Source organism: Brachionichthys hirsutus, chromosome 24 (assembly GCF_040956055.1).
Source record: "Brachionichthys hirsutus isolate HB-005 chromosome 24, CSIRO-AGI_Bhir_v1, whole genome shotgun sequence".
NCBI lineage: Eukaryota > Metazoa > Chordata > Actinopteri > Lophiiformes > Brachionichthyidae > Brachionichthys > Brachionichthys hirsutus.
In genome coordinates, this window is record NC_090920.1 from 2,055,626 (window position 1) to 2,071,646 (window position 16,021).

The 16,021-nt window shown below is 45.4% G+C and overlaps 1 protein-coding gene and 3 non-coding genes across 4 annotated transcripts; all 4 read left to right on the forward strand.

Moving 5' to 3' along the window:
- The first annotated feature begins 4,416 nt into the window (after positions 1-4,416).
- On the forward strand, positions 4,417-7,079 carry ftcd (formimidoyltransferase cyclodeaminase). The gene is made up of 14 exons (XM_068756480.1): positions 4,417-4,470; positions 4,551-4,734; positions 4,821-4,949; positions 5,025-5,113; positions 5,219-5,398; positions 5,482-5,619; positions 5,695-5,826; positions 5,901-5,962; positions 6,036-6,162; positions 6,236-6,397; positions 6,478-6,521; positions 6,592-6,730; positions 6,814-6,909; positions 6,996-7,079. Exons 1-14 carry the CDS (start codon positions 4,417-4,419, stop codon positions 7,077-7,079), a joined length of 1,620 nt encoding a protein of 539 aa, XP_068612581.1.
- A 1,382-nt stretch (positions 7,080-8,461) lies between these two features.
- On the forward strand, positions 8,462-8,652 carry LOC137912285 (U2 spliceosomal RNA). The gene has a single exon (XR_011106181.1). It is a non-coding gene; the product is annotated as a U2 spliceosomal RNA (small nuclear RNA).
- A 948-nt stretch (positions 8,653-9,600) lies between these two features.
- On the forward strand, positions 9,601-9,791 carry LOC137912289 (U2 spliceosomal RNA). Its single transcript, XR_011106184.1, has one exon. It is a non-coding gene; the product is annotated as a U2 spliceosomal RNA (small nuclear RNA).
- Positions 9,792-10,736: 945 nt separating this feature from the next.
- LOC137912290 (U2 spliceosomal RNA) lies at positions 10,737-10,927 on the forward strand. The gene has a single exon (XR_011106185.1). It is a non-coding gene; the product is annotated as a U2 spliceosomal RNA (small nuclear RNA).
- Positions 10,928-16,021: the final 5,094 nt, after the last annotated feature.

Below are 16,021 nucleotides of genomic sequence, written 5' to 3' on the forward strand. Positions count from 1 at the left end.
TTGGAAGAAGCAAATGATGAAATGAACAGAATTAGTAAGATAACACAGTCAGTAGTTGTAAGAGCGGTGCCGAACAGCAGCCAGTAAAAGTCGCAGGTAAAACGAGTGACAGGTGAAACAGATACTAGAAGGTCTCATTAGAGGGTCTCCTACCTGGCGGGCTTCACCCGGTGACAGATCCGGTTTCGCCCAATCAACCGGCAGCTCGTTCTGAACGCTGCTGATGGGCTTCTCCTGGGCCTTTGGCGGCTGGACTGTAGAGAACACAGAAAAAAACAAACATGAAATGCCACCAAATAAATCAGCTGTTATTACGTTGATCCAAATGTATTCGCCTCTAAACGTCCCGGTAATCAAAATCCATCCAAAATGGAGGGAAAAGAAATCTGAAGATTTCAGGGTATTGCCCTGACCATGAATCGAACTGTTTAAAGATCAAAGAAGATTGAAATGAGCGCCGCTAACTGCCCGCTATCAAAGCAGCTACCGCTCTGCTCCTGTCAAATGGGAGTCTGGGTTCGTCTGTTCAGACTTACCTGTCTTGTTCCCCGTCACCCACGGGACATCCTGCTCCAGGAGGGTGTTCCAATCAAGGTTTTGGAAGAAGGACTGTCCCTTAATCTCATGGATCCCTCCTGGAAAAACATGAAGAATCAGTTAATGATGAATGTAGTTTTATGTCTGTAAATGTTGAGCTGTCCTGAGAGCTACACCTGACCAAATGTCTCTACGGTGTACTTTAGTCCACCTGTTCTCCCACTCACCTGTGCCAGACCGGTACGTGGCGTCCTTGTACAGGAGCTGGTAGATGAGCTTACGGGCCTCCTTCGGCACGTCGCACTCTGTGGGCCACTGGACGTCATCTGGAAACGAAGCCAAAGAAGACGTTTGTTACCAAAAGGACTGAGGTGAGAGTTTTTAGAAGGCCAATCACAAAGTATTGGAGAACAGACATTTAAATCATTGTTCAAGAACAAGACAACTTTCAGATCTGCTGTGATGTGGATCTAAAGAGTCTTACCGTGAACGATGGCATGGTAGATGTCATTGTTTGAGCTCGGCAAGAATGGAAGCTGCCCCGTTAAAAGCTCAAACAAGACGACGCCGAGGGCCCACCAGTCGATCGGCTTCCCGTACCAGCTCCTCTGGACGATTTCAGGGGCCAGGTAGGCCGGAGTTCCAATCATCTGCAGGAAGAAATCAATGAGAGGAATTCAAACCCGAGTAATAATCCCAGCAATGCGCATTTGATTGATGTAGAGAAGAAGAGAAGCGACTAACCTCAGAACAGTGAAACTCTCTGACGGCTCGCAGGCGATCCGGCTTTGGAAGCCGCCTGGAGGCCATGTTGATCGTGCCCATCTTGGCCAGGCCAAAGTCAGCGACTTTGATGTGGCCAGTGGAACTGATCAATATGCTGCAATAGAAAGAGCAGAAACACGACTGTTGTTAGATCCTATGGCAACCTTGACTGTTTGTCTGTTCTATGCTGGGCTACATTCGTTAGCATGTCTGGCTAACCGCCCTTCTACGATAGTCAGAGCGTACTGGTTTTGGAGATGTTGGAGAAAAGGCTACCGCTAAATTCTCCAGAGGCATCAGGGAAGCTCAATCTAAATGTTTCTCTGGCATTAGCAATAAAAACATAAAACATAAATCCCAAAAGAGAAACAATAAACCTTAAATCTAATCTCACATCTAGGGCGGGCTGTGGACTCACTTGTCGGGTTTCAGGTCCCTGTGGACAATCCCGTAGCCGTGGATGTATTCCAGGGCTAGGATTGTCTCTGCGATATAAAGTCGGGCCAGGTCTACTGGAAAGGGTCCTCCCCTTTGGAGGAGGCCACCACAATCACCCCCTACGAGGTCGGAAGGAGACAGACAGCCATTAGCCATTGTGGACAGGTGCTGCAAATTAGCTTCAGCTATAAGCGCTATAATGCAGGCATCAGATACTTGTGCTACATGTGTCTATGTTTTGTCTTTGTCCACATTCAAATAAACCAGAAATAAATAAATAAATAATAGACCTGTTGGGTCCAAACGTGTACTCGGTACATGAAGCGTTAGCGTGCGCTACACACAACACTTGTACGTGACTGATCATCAACGATTGAGCTCATGTGTGTCCACTTACCTTCCATCAGCTCCATCACCATGCAGGTGTCTGTCTGTGTGCAGAAGCAGCACTGCATGGAGATAACGAACGGGCTGCTGGCACAGGCCAGAATTCCTCGTTCTAGGCCCAGCATGGCGGGGGGCACCGACCCGTGCTTGACGGACTTCATCGCAAAGCGCTGACCGGTCGCCTTGCTGGTCACCACGGAGACGGACCTGTACGAGAGGCAAAAGAGAACGTCAGCATCCTCCGGGACTGGAGAGAGAATCCAGAGAGTCGGTAGGAACAAGAAACGTCTTATCTGACTCACCCAAAGGTGCCTGCGCCGAGCAGATTCTGCACGTTGAAGACGGCTTCTACAGAGCTGGGAGCGGGACGGCACGCCACGACACTCTAAAGACAGGAACGAGTCCAAACGTCGGTAAATACAGTCTAGAATATATTACTGCGTGTGAGGTGAACAGACAGAAGGCAAGGTTCCCATCTATGACTGGAAGAACTGAACAGTGCATACCTGAAGGAGAACCTTCTTCAGTCTTTCCTGCAGCTCGGTGCAGAACTGCATGCTGGCCTGACCGCTGTTGATGGTCTCGCCACATGCTCTGGTCACCTGCACGAGCTCCAGGTGGGTGAAATTCACGGCGGTAAGCCGGAGTGTGCTTTCAACCGTACTCATGCCAACGGACATAAACGAAATGGTACTTCTCTCCTGTCGTACGAACCAACCCAACAGTGTTCTCTCTAAATGGAAGAGAAACGTGAAGCCATTAGAAACATCGTCAACTGTTCACAACTCAAACGGGTGGATTCAAACTCTACATCAGTTCAGCCATTGGACGGTCTGAACTCAATTCTACATCATATCAAGAGTTTTTCTTTATTTAAAAAAGCACTAAACTAAACTTTATTTTAAAAAAAACACTAAGCTAAACATGTACATGTTTAGTTTAGTTTAGTTTATTTCAAGCAGAATAAAAAATTAAAAAACAAAACCATACCTTTTTGTGTACAAGAAACCATATATCGACCAAGTACACAAAAATAGCAAACAATACATTATATAGTACTTGAAAATACAACTGTTATTTCTTATCAAACAAACAAAACAATTAGGAACATTTATATATCCAATCAATTACTAAATATTTAGTAAGCTAAGCTATATCTAATATGTTTCAATAGTTGAATACATTATAATCTATCTATCTATGTTATAATTAAGCAATACATCTTTTTGGTTGCCTTATAAAAAATAAATTTATTCAATTACATTTCTCAAAACATTGGTAAAATAAATGCGAACGTTTCACCATTTGTGATATTGAACGGTCACTGAATGCAGTATTAGTCCATGCATGAGGTAAAATTAAAAATGTTTATTTTGTCATTTCCAATTAACCTTACACAGGCCGGTCAGAGTCAACCAAAGGGCCGTACAAAATGGCTCGACAAGAGATAGACCGGGTGTAAAGAATAAAAGTTTCTTACCAGACGGAAGCTAAGTCCATAAAACCATAACTGTGGCATCCGTTATATATATACCATTGTTGGATGCTTTGATGCTTTGATCTTTAAAACGTGAACAAAGCCACCAAGCGTTCAGGGTGGTGGTGGGGAATGGCTTTGATGTTCAGTCTTGAACTTGCCATGGGAACTTTGGGAGGCTGGCCAGGAAATATCTTCTTAGTGGTTGATTGGCAAATAAAAATAAAAATAACATTTTATTAATTCCTTTTAAATCTAGTGTTTGACTCTTCGACAGAACTAAAAAATAAACTCAGAGGATAGGAGTTTATCTACAGACCCTGAACTTTGATCTCTGGCCTTCCGAAAATGCGTTTAGCTGCGATCATTAACTTTTGTGTAAAGAACACGAAACAGAGTTTTAGTTTACGTTCTGTTTTCGGCTTGATCAGGATCAATCGAGTTAGTTTGGTGCAACTGAAAACGGACGAGTGACCACTCGACAAGAAAAGTGGATTACTGATTGACAGAATGGGTGAAAGGTTCTCTGGAACTATGGAAACACCCCAAAGTCACGCTGGATGACCTGAAAGAGCCTGAAATTAATTGATAATCAATTGTAAATATAGATTTTTAATCTCCCAGATCAGCTTCCGGGTCCAGTTTGCTGATTTATTTGGATCCAGAATCGTCATCACAACCTCCACCGTGACCAGGGGGGATTCCTCTGTCAGGCTGTAGGGGGCGCTTAGCAGCGTTAATGATTGTCAGATGACCTCCATGCACCTACCGATCTGCTGCAGGCGGGGGGGGCTCAGTCAGTTGTTTCTGCCATGGCTCGGCTGGTGGAGTGCGTCCCCAACTTCTCCGAGGGTCGGAGCAAAGAGGTCGGTGTGTTTTCACTTTGCTTTCCTCGTGTTATAAACCACGCGTTGTGTTATAACTGATCATCACGCGGCTGTTCCAGGTGATCGATGCTATCTCGGCGGCCATCGGCGCCACGGCCGGCTGCAGCCTGCTGGACGTGGACCCCGGAGCCTCCACCAACCGGACCGTCTACACCTTCGTGGGCTCCCCCGAGGCGGTGGTGGAGGGGGCGCTGAACGCCGCCCGGGAGGCCCTCGGCCTCATCGACATGAGCAAACACTCAGGTCAGCGCCGTCCCCCCCACGCAGCGCCGACATTGGAAGTGTGGCTCTGCCTGAGGCGCGCGCGTTCGTGTGTGTTACCTGTGCAGGTGAGCATCCCCGCATGGGCGCGCTGGACGTGTGTCCCTTCATTCCCGTCCAGAACGTCACCATGGGCGACTGCGTCGACTGCGCAAACGCGTTCGGACAGAAACTGGCGGAGACGCTTCACGTTCCCGGTGACGGTCAAATCACAGGATTAAAAAAAAAAATACGATTAAAACACATTTAGAATCTTTATTTTCCACCCGCAGTGTATCTTTACGGAGAAGCAGCTCGACAGGAAGCCAGGAGAAACCTTCCATCCATCCGCTCGGGAGAGTACGAGGCGTTACCTGAGAAGGTGAGACACCGGCAGCCAATCAGACGTCAGCTTGTCAGTTCTGGATTCAGGAATTTTCGATCTGTTTATTTCTAAAAGTATAAAATACCTTAACACTCCCCCCAGTTGAAGCGGGATGAATGGGCCCCTGACTTCGGCCCCGCCTCCTTCGTGGCATCGTGGGGTGCCACGGTAACGGGCGCCCGCAAGTTCCTCATCGCCTACAACGTGAACCTGATCAGCACCAAGGAGCAGGCTCACCGTATCGCCCTGGACATCCGGGAGCAGGGCCGAAGCAAAGAGCAGGTACACGGCGCCACGCTCGAAAAACGCCACGAGTAGAAGTGTCAGCATGACCTTTAACGACCCCCGCTTCCTGTCTGGATCAGCCCGGGCTGCTGAAGAAGGTGCAGGGGATCGGCTGGTACCTGGACGAGGCCAACGTCGCCCAGGTGTCCACCAACATCCTGGACTACGAGCTGACGCCGCTCCACGCCGTCTACGAGGAGATCTGCAAGGACGCCGAGGTCAGATGAGTAAATCGGCATCACTTCCCTTGTTCCCTTCAGAATAAAACGTCTCTCTTGTGGCGTCAACTTCAGGACCTGAAGCTGCCGGTGGTCGGCTCTCAGGTGGTCGGTCTGATCCCTCTGAAGGCCCTGCTGGACTCCGCCGACTTCTACATCCGCAGGGACGGGCTCTTCGTCGTGGAAGAGGAGCACAAAGTCCGGCTGGTCAGAGAAGAGTAAAATCGCCGCTTGCGATTCAAGATGGCCGCCGGCGTGACGCCTCTTCGCTTTGCTTCCAGGTCGTCAGTAAACTCGGCCTCGACTCTCTGGGTCCGTTCAAGCCGATGGAGAGAATCATCGAGTGAGTAGACGCAAGATCAATCGGGCCTTCGAGACGGATCAATTCAATGAAGGTTGTTGTCCCGCCGGCGCAGGTACATGGTGAGGCCGCGGGACGACAACCGGCTGGTGTCTCTGTCCCTGCGGGACTTTGTCCGGGGCGTCGCCGCCCGGACTCCGTCTCCCGGCGGGGGATCGGTTTCTGCCGCCGTCGCCGCTCTGGTGCGCCGGAACCTCCGACGTTCAGAGAATGTCTGCGACCGATCTCCACGCTGACCGCCGTGTTGCGCCGCAGGGGGCGGCGCTGGGCGCCATGGTGGGTCAGATGACCTACGGGAAGAGGCAGTTCGAGCACCTGGACGGAGCGATGAGGAGGCTGATCCCTCCGTTTCATCGGGCCATGGACGAGCTGCTGCTCGTGGTGGACGCCGACGCGTCCGCCTTCAACGGCTACATGGTGAGAAAGGGAAGCCGGCGGGAGACGCGATCCGCGTCCACGCGCGCCTTCAGTCTGTTGTGTGTTTCCATTTCACCAAGGCGGCGCTGAAAATGCCAAAGAACACGGCCGACGAAGCGAAAAGGTGGTTCTACAAACCAGGAGTCGGAGTAAAACATCAACCGAGTCGTTAAACCCTGATGTTTGTCTGTCAGGCGAGAAGCCGCGATGCAGGAGGGTCTGCAGCAAGCGGCGGGCGTCCCGCTGGGTCTGGCCGAGAGGATCAACGGCCTCTGGCCGTGGCTGAAAGAAATGGTCGTCCACGGAAACGTCGCCTGCAAGTCCGACGCTCAGGTGATCGATCAGAGTGTTTGTTATTGATCAGCCCGGAAGGCGAACAACAACCAATTCTTCGCTTCGTGTCCGAATGATTGCAGGTGGCGGCTAAAGCTCTGGAGATGGCGGCTTTCGGTGCATATTACAACGTCGCCATCAACCTGAAGGACGTCACAGAGGACGTCTTCAAGCGCGCCGTGGGTGCCCCCCCCCTCGCTAAATGAGGCTTTAAGCCGATCAATAAGCGAGATTGTGATCGGCCGTGTGTTCGTTTGTGTTGCAGACTCAGGCCAGAGCGTCGGCGCTGCTGCAGGAAGCGAAGGAGAGCGCCGCCGCCGTCCTCCAAGCCGCCGAGGACAGAAGATGAACTTTTGGTGTGTTTGTGATGTCATCATTAATGGCTGATCTTTTTTATATATATATATATAATTATTAATTTGCATCGTCCCTTCTTAGCAAATAAATAAATCATGATTATTATCATTATAAAACCTGCAACAGCTGCTTTTAGTCTTTTTCCCTCCAGTAATGAAGCATCAGCAAAAAAAAAAAAGCTGTTTTTGGCACGCGTAATTGCGCGCACAGGGCGATTTAAAGCAGTCAGCGAACGCCAACAGAACAGAAGGGGTCTGGTTATTTCAGGAGAATCTGGAAACGCGTTTCTGACGCGTGGGAGAAGCCGTGCGTAAATGTGCGCCGTGGCACGCGTTAATGTTTGGAGCGACGTAACGTAAAGTAACAGCAGTAGGACAGCAGGTAGGTCAACAAGGAGCCGAGGAGAACCGAAGACGCGCGAACAAAGGCGGAAGGGGTTCGGGTTGTGTCACCAACGTGCAGATTGTTTTGCTTCGTGCGCGTGTTTTTTCCCGTTTTGTTCTTTTTAGTTATTTTTCGTGGATTTAAATAAAAGGGCAGCAGTAATACTACTGGGAAAGAAAAGAGGAAAGCAGCGAGAACAACTTTTCAATTATAAGAAGGAAAGCGATTCCTGCGCAGGACGGCACGCAGGAATCATTGGTTCAGACTTCTCTTGAGAAAACTGAGGTAAAGAGAAAGAGACGGGGGGGGGGACCAGAAGGGAAGTGACCCAGCCATTTTATGGAGGGAGGAACAGCCCTTAATTCCTTCCGTCCTTCCACCTCCCTCCCGACACCGCAGCCAAAACGGTACGTAAATGATGATAAATAAATGAAATTTACTTTATTATGCTTTTGTTTTTTCTGCTATTTACACTTTTATGCGTTATCTGTTGTTTTAGATGCACGTAGTTACACGTTTTAATTGTGTTTATTCAGAAAAGTGTGCTGCGGTTACGGCTTGTGTCCACGAGGGGCCGTCGTGTCCGGTATTTCAAACAAAACTCTATTAATGACACGTTATGTCATTAAAAAAGCTCGTTTTTGTTCGCCTGTAGCTGAACTACATTATGATAAAGTATTTTCACGATATCTTATTTAGGATAAAAATATTCTTACGCCTTAAAAACACAAAAAATAAGGAGATTGTGCGGCTTTGAATTCTCATTGGTCTAGCACGAAACACGTGACCCGGAAGTGTCACCCAGACTGCTAAAATAACTAAAATAACTCCCTTTCCCCGCCATTCTGTGACGTTTTCTTCACTCCGCTGTGTTTTATGTGATCCACCCGACCCAAATAACCGGGTCCCGGTTGTGACTCGGTTCTGCGAACCGTCAGCGAGGAGGACGGGGCGGCGGAAGACCTCCCCGGCTCGGACCCCATTCTGGTTATCGCTTCTCGGCCTTTTGGCTAAGATCAAGTGTAGTATCTGTTCTTATCAGTTTAATATCTGATACGTCCCCTACCCGGGGACCATATATTAAATTGATTTTTGGAGCAGGGAGATGGAATAGGGGCTTGCTCCGTCCACTCCACGCATCGACCTGGTATTGCAGTACCTCCAGGAACGGTGCACCCCCCTTTGATGTTCAGAAACAAAACGGTTATTGAGGGTGGAGCTGGAAACATCGAACTGATGATGTTGTCACGGCTTGATCGATTTGGGGAAATGCATCTCTACATTTCTGGTTCTGACCTGTTGACCTCTGGTGGTTCAGGAAGATCGGCGTCTGACCTGGGATGTCGTGTTTATGGGTTCGATTTAAAAGGAAAGCCTGAACCATGAAATAATTACCGGTACCAGAAAATCGTATTTTTGTAAAGTAAGGTCTTAATGGAACATTCCGACAAATGTGTAAAAAAAAAAAAATTCATGTAAATTTCTATCCATGTTTTGTAATTGAAATAATTTTTACTAAATTTTATTTAATTTTTTATTTTTTTGCATGGAAAATGCAGATTCTTGAGTTTGCTTGTGTTTGTTTGGTTTTTCTGGAAAAAAATATTTTTGATTTAGAAGTCTCCAAATCCAGAAACACCAAATGTATCAAGATACGCTTTAAAGGGGTAACATTTCTTACATTCACGTACTTGCAAGGAAACATCTGTAATTTAAACTTTGATCAAAAATCTAAAAAAAATATATTTTTAATATAAAGTTTTCTCTTTGAGGATAAAAGTTTTGATCCCATGTTCCATCCTGGAAGCTCAGCAGTATTTTCACGGTATCTTATTTAGGATAAAAATATTCTTACGCCTTAAAAACACAAAAAATAAGGAGATTGTGCGGCTTTGAATTCTCATTGGTCTAGCACGAAACACGTGACCCGGAAGTGTCACCCAGACTGCTAAAATAACTAAAATAACTCCCTTTCCCCGCCATTCTGTGACGTTTTCTTCACTCCGCTGTGTTTTATGTGATCCACCCGACCCAAATAACCGGGTCCCGGTTGTGACTCGGTTCTGCGAACCGTCAGCGAGGAGGACGGGGCGGCGGAAGACCTCCCCGGCTCGGACCCCATTCTGGTTATCGCTTCTCGGCCTTTTGGCTAAGATCAAGTGTAGTATCTGTTCTTATCAGTTTAATATCTGATACGTCCCCTACCCGGGGACCATATATTAAATTGATTTTTGGAGCAGGGAGATGGAATAGGGGCTTGCTCCGTCCACTCCACGCATCGACCTGGTATTGCAGTACCTCCAGGAACGGTGCACCCCCCTTTGATGTTCAGAAACAAAACAGTTATTGAGGGTGGAGCTGGAAACATTGAACTGATGATGTTGTCACGGCTTGATCAATTTGGGGAAATGCATCTCTACATTTCTGGTTCTGACCTGTTACCTCTGGTGGTTCAGGAAGATCGGCGTCTGACCTGGGATGTTGTGTCGTGTTTATGGGTTCGATTTAAAAGGAAAGCCTGGACCATGAAATAATTACCGGTACCAGAAAATCGTATTTTTCTAAAGTAAGGTCTTAATGGAACATTCCGACAAATGTGTAAAAAAAAAATAATTCATGTAAATTTCTATCCATGTTTTGTAATTGAAATAATTTTTACTAAATTTTATTTAATTTTTTATTTTTTTGCATGGAAAATGCAGATTCTTGAGTTGTGTTCGTTTGGTTTTTCTGGAAAAAAATATTTTTGATTTAGAAGTCTCCAAATCCAGAAACACCAAATGTATCAAGATACGTTTTAAAGGGGTAACATTTCTTACATTCACGTACTTGCAAGGAAACATCTGTAATTTAAACTTTGATCAAAAATCTAAAAAAAATATATTTTTAATACAAAGTTTTCTCTTTGAGGATAAAAGTTTTGATCCCATGTTCCATCCTGGAAGCTCAGCAGTATTTTCACGGTATCTTATTTAGGATAAAAATATTCTTACGCCTTAAAAACACAAAAAATAAGGAGATTGTGCGGCTTTGAATTCTCATTGGTCTAGCACGAAACACGTGACCCGGAAGTGTCACCCAGACTGCTAAAATAACTAAAATAACTCCCTTTCCCCGCCATTCTGTGACGTTTTCTTCACTCTGTTGTGTTTTATGTGATCCACCCGACCCAAATAACCGGGTCCCGGTTGTGACCCGGTTCTGCGAACCGTCAGCGAGGAGGACGGGGCGGCGGAAGACCTCCCCGGCTCGGACCCTTTTGGTTATCGCTTCTCGGCCTTTTGGCTAAGATCAAGTGTAGTATCTGTTCTTATCAGTTTAATATCTGATACGTCCCCTACCCGGGGACCATATATTAAATTGATTTTTGGAGCAGGGAGATGGAATAGGGGCTTGCTCCGTCCACTCCACGCATCGACCTGGTATTGCAGCACCTCCAGGAACGGTGCACCCCCCTTTGATGTTCAGAAACAAACCGGGTACTGGGGATGGAGCTGGAAACATCGAGCTGATGACGTCGTGCTGTTCCTCAGCTTTCTTTAATCATTTCGATGATTTATTTAATATTTAGTAAAAAGACAAATTCAGCGGCTGGGGTTCGAACCCACAATACCGGATCATGAACAGACGACACCAACTGTTAAAAACTGGTACCCCCAAACCACCAGGGGGGGTTCGATCCTAAAGCTGCACGTCGGCCCGCCGAAAGGAATGATTGACAGCTTCCGGTCGGCGAAGGGATTAAACAAAACAAACCGGAATGGCGTCAAAAAAAAGAAATTATCCCAGCGGCGTGGGAAAACGGAAGAAAAAGAAAACCGAGGAAGACAAACGTTCAAATGATGAAGGTACGTCGCTTGTTGGTGACGTGGGCTGGAGAGGTGGAGTTTATTCGTCCCACTAGCTTAGCTAGCTAGCGTCGGATAAATGTTAGCTTAGCTAGCGTCGGATAGATGTTAGCCAGCTGCCGGCTAGAATCTGCTCGTCATAAACTCAGCTTTAACGTTTGTTTCGTGCCTCGGGAATGACGGACTGATTCCAGACCAGTTTATTCGGATTATAACGAGGTGGGAGAGCCGCATTAACAGCACGGAGGCTGGTCTGCTAGCAGGCCTCAAATGGTACCAGGAACAGGCCTCTGCTTCAGCTTAGGCCTCTGCTAAAGACGTGTGCGGAAATGAATGAGGACCAGACACTGTTCCTGAGAATAATGTCTGTTATTAGGTGTTGTTTATTGTTGCACTTTAATATAGATGTTTGTTTGTTGTGTTTTCTTAAAGTAAACTTTTTTTGTGTCTATATATATTTAGAAATATTCAACCTGTTTTATTTCTTGACATATAGAGGGGGGGGGGGGGGGGATGTTGTAACCACTTCTTCCCCACGGAATCCGTTTCTGCTGCAGGTTTGTGAGCTGAAGTTTATGATCCAACAGCAGATTCCGGGTGGACGACGAAGCTGATCCAGCTGCAGAACTAGAAGCACGTCAGCCGTTTCTAGCTTGGTGGGGGCTCTCTTTCCTGTCTGTTGTACTTTGTTCTTTACATTTATTCTCAGGGCGACCCACAGATCGGGATGCAGCTCCTCCAAATGTTTTTATTGTGGATGGATTTCGCTCGAGAGCAGCCACGTCAACGGGAGGCAAGTTTAGCACCAACAATGCTCCGTCCTGTCAGAAACCGAATGAATAAAAAACAAAGCTCGCTTGATGACGATGATGAATTTATTAGATAGAATGTTAGAGTACAAGTACGGTCAAACAGTAGCGTGTATTACAGTACAAGTACAGTGAAACATCCTGTCTAAGAGGAGCATTTCAAAAAAGCCCTTGCGGTCTTGTTTCCGTTGAAAGTACATAAATCATCGACGTTTAACAATATAAATAAAACGAATATATAAGAATGAATGTTTGTCAAAATGTCTTCTGTCTCTCTCACCTGAACAACAGCTGCTTAATAAATGGAGGTCATCGTTTGTGTCGCGTCTCTCTGCGACCACGTAAATGCATCTCTACATTTCTGGGTCTAACCTGTGGAGCTCTGGTGGTTCAGGAGGATCAGCGTCCGACCCGGGATGCTGAGTTCATGGGTTCAATCCCGACAAGGTTTGAGTTTTCGAAATTAACTCTTTAAAGCCTGAACCATGAAATAATTGCTAGGAAATCGTGTTTTTGTAAAGTAAGGTCTTAATGGAACCTTCTGACAAATTTGTCGAAAAAAAAAAAATTCATGTAAATTTCTATCCATTTTTGTAATTGAAATAATTTTTGCTAAATTTGATTGAGTTTTTTTTTTTGCATGGAAAATGCAGATTCTTGAGTTTGCTTGTGTTAGTTTGGTTTTTCTGGAAAAAAATATTTTTGATTTAGAAGTCTCAAAATCCAGAAACACCAAATGTATCAAGATACGCTCGGCTTTAAAGGTAACATTTCTTAAATTCAAGAACTTGCAAGAAAACGTTAATTTAATCTTTGATCAAAAATCTAAAAACGTATTTTTTTTTTAATATTACATTTTCTCTTTGAGGATAAAAGTTTTGGTTCCATGTTTCATCCTGGAAGCTCAGCTGGCATTTCAACTTAGTTGAGTTGGTCCTCCACCTGCTGCCTCTACCTGATACTACCTGATACTACCTTCTACTTGCTGCCTCTACCTGATACTACCTTCTACTTGCTGTCTCTACCTGATACTACCTTCTCCTTGCTGCCTCTACCTGATACTACCTGATACTACCTTCTACTTGCTGCCTCTACCTGATACTACCTTCTACTTGCTGTCTCTACCTGATACTACCTTCTCCTTGCTGCCTCTACCTGTCTCTACCTGTCTCTACCTGATACTACCTTCTCCTTGCTGTCTCTACCTGATACTACCTTCTCCTTGCTGTCTCTACCTGATACTACCTTCTCCTTGCTGCCTCTACCTGTCTCTACCTGATACTACCTTCTCCTTGCTGCCTTCACCCAGCCCCAGCTGCTCCTCCTCACCCTCCAAGCCTTGAGTCAGTCAGTGATCTGGGGAGGTGACGCCCCTTCCGTGCCTTAAGCCCGCCTTCACCGGGCGACACCCACATCGTGGTCAAATTTGCAAAATTTAAATGTCAAATGCGCCAGGAGAACTATATTTTTCATCTCGGTCTGTGGCCGAGAGGGTAGAGGAGCAGTACCTGGAAGGGAAGACTGCAGGTTCAAGACCCGACAGGTTTTTACAAACCCAAATGAAATCCGGTTTTTCAGCTGTAGCAGCAAAACCAGCGGGATTCGAACCCACGATCCCACGGACCGTAAACCTACTGCGTAACCTTTAGGCTATTTCTCGGCTGAAAATTCACGAGTTTTCGTAAATTTATCATCGCATGTCACTGATCCGGGTCATGTGGCCACGCCCCCTAGTTTGTGACGCAAAAGAGGCGGGGAAAATGTAAATCCACAGACCACACCCCAATTTCGGCTCCACCCTGCCTTAACTCCGCCCAACCCCGCCTTGCCCCGCCTTGCCAGCCTTGTCGCCTCCCCCAATCCCGCCTTGCCAGCCTTGTCGCCTCCCCCAATCCAGCCCTGCATCAGCAGTGAATCGACCCTCCTCGAGGAAAAGCTTCCGACCTTCTGGATCCGGTTTGTTCAGATTATTTTCAGAGATATTGGGAATCCTGTGAACCATTTTTTGCTGGAGTAAAATATGTTACTCCTGAGAAACATGTTTTATGACGTATTTTATTTAATACGTCAAAATACAAAATCATGAAACAAAGGAACTTGAATCACCAAAACTTCTGGTTTCCAAATTAGATGCCGCCACACTGTACTTTAACACTTTAGCCAGCATTCTTATATTATATTGCCGTTAATACGAAATATTTTTAATTAAAAAAAATATTTTCCTCTATATTTTTTATGTTAATACTAATTTCTTCTTCAGAGCTGAAACATTAAAAAAAAAAATTATAATTACAATAATTTATTTATATAGCACTTTTTTAGAAATAAAATTCACAAAGTGCTTTTACAGACAATAAAAAAAATAAACATGAACCAAAAAATAAACATGAACAACCCATAAAAAATATAAATCTTTGATGAGTTTCCTCCAAGCTTTATTCCTTCTGTGTTAAAGCAACAGCGCCCTCCGGTGGATGTGAGGAGAAACAAAGAATTCCATTTTTATTTCAGCTATTTTTCTTGATTCTTAGCGATTTACAGCAGGAATCTCTTAGAGAACTCAATGGATGAATAAACAAAAAATACAGATGATAAAATCTTTATTTATTGATAATGCAATAAAACAATCACAGAAGAGATTCCGAATCAAACATCTTAAGTTGAGACACTCGGGCAAGCTGAACTGATAAAACTATAATAGAAGGAAAACCGTCCTCTATAATAATAAAAAAAAAATGCATTATTATATGTCAAGAAATAGAACGGTCTGAATATTTATAAAACGTTTACTTTAAATAAGAAAACACAACAAACACCTATTTTAAAGTGCAACAATAAAAACAAACCACCGCTTAAAAATGATACTTATATTAACGCCACTGTCTCACACTTATCACCTAATAATAACACACGTTATTCACAGTAACAGTGTTTAAAACAGAGTTGTTGTTGTTCTTGCCTTAGCGATTAGGTAAACTTGAAGCTGAGTTTATGACGAGCAGATTCGCGCCGGCAGCTAGCTAACATTTAGCCGACGCTAGCTAGCTAAGCTAGTGGGACGAATAAATAAACTAGCTTAAAGAAAACAAACGGCGTTTCACCTCCACGTCACCAACAAATGACGTACCTTCGTCCTACGAACATTTTTCTTCGTCCGTTTTCTCTTTCTTCCGTTTTTCCGCGTCGCTTTGATGCCATCGCGGTTTGTTTTGCTTAATCCTCTCGCTGACGGGGAGCTGTCAATCAAATCCCGTCATGGCCGCTTCGTGATGTCATCGACCCTGCGACGGCGCGTTCCAGTGACCTTTTAAATAATACCACTAAAGCAACAGTCTCAGTTTATTTTATTAATATCCGACGTTTATTTTTAAGCATATAGGGGGCGTAATAAACACACGAGATAGCTACAGATAATAAAAAAGAGGACATTTGAATTATCCTCAGAAGAGGCTGAACATGCAGCTTTGGGGCCCCCTAGTGGCTTGGGGTGGAAGCCACCAGGGGAAGGTTAAAACCCCGTTTTGCACAAATGGAGCTCTGTTGAATCCTCCTCTTCTTTTGCTTGCGAGGAAGACTCTCCTTGTCTTTGGCTTGATTGGCAGGAGTCCATTGAAATGCAGCTGAAAGAGCTTCCTGTCCACAGGCTGACAGACATAAAGCCTGAGAACGACCCAGGTAAATGTCAGAGGGGGGGGGTCAACAGGAGCCGAGAGAGGTTGGAGCCGTCGTTTCACCCATAAAAAACACTTTTCACATCATCGCTTTCAGCAGTTTCTTTTACACTATCTCTCTACATTCAGAGAATTAATTTAATACTGTTTTTTTATGTAATTTATATATATATAAAACAACCTTATTTAATTACTTAATTATAGTCCTGTCTGTGCAAACAC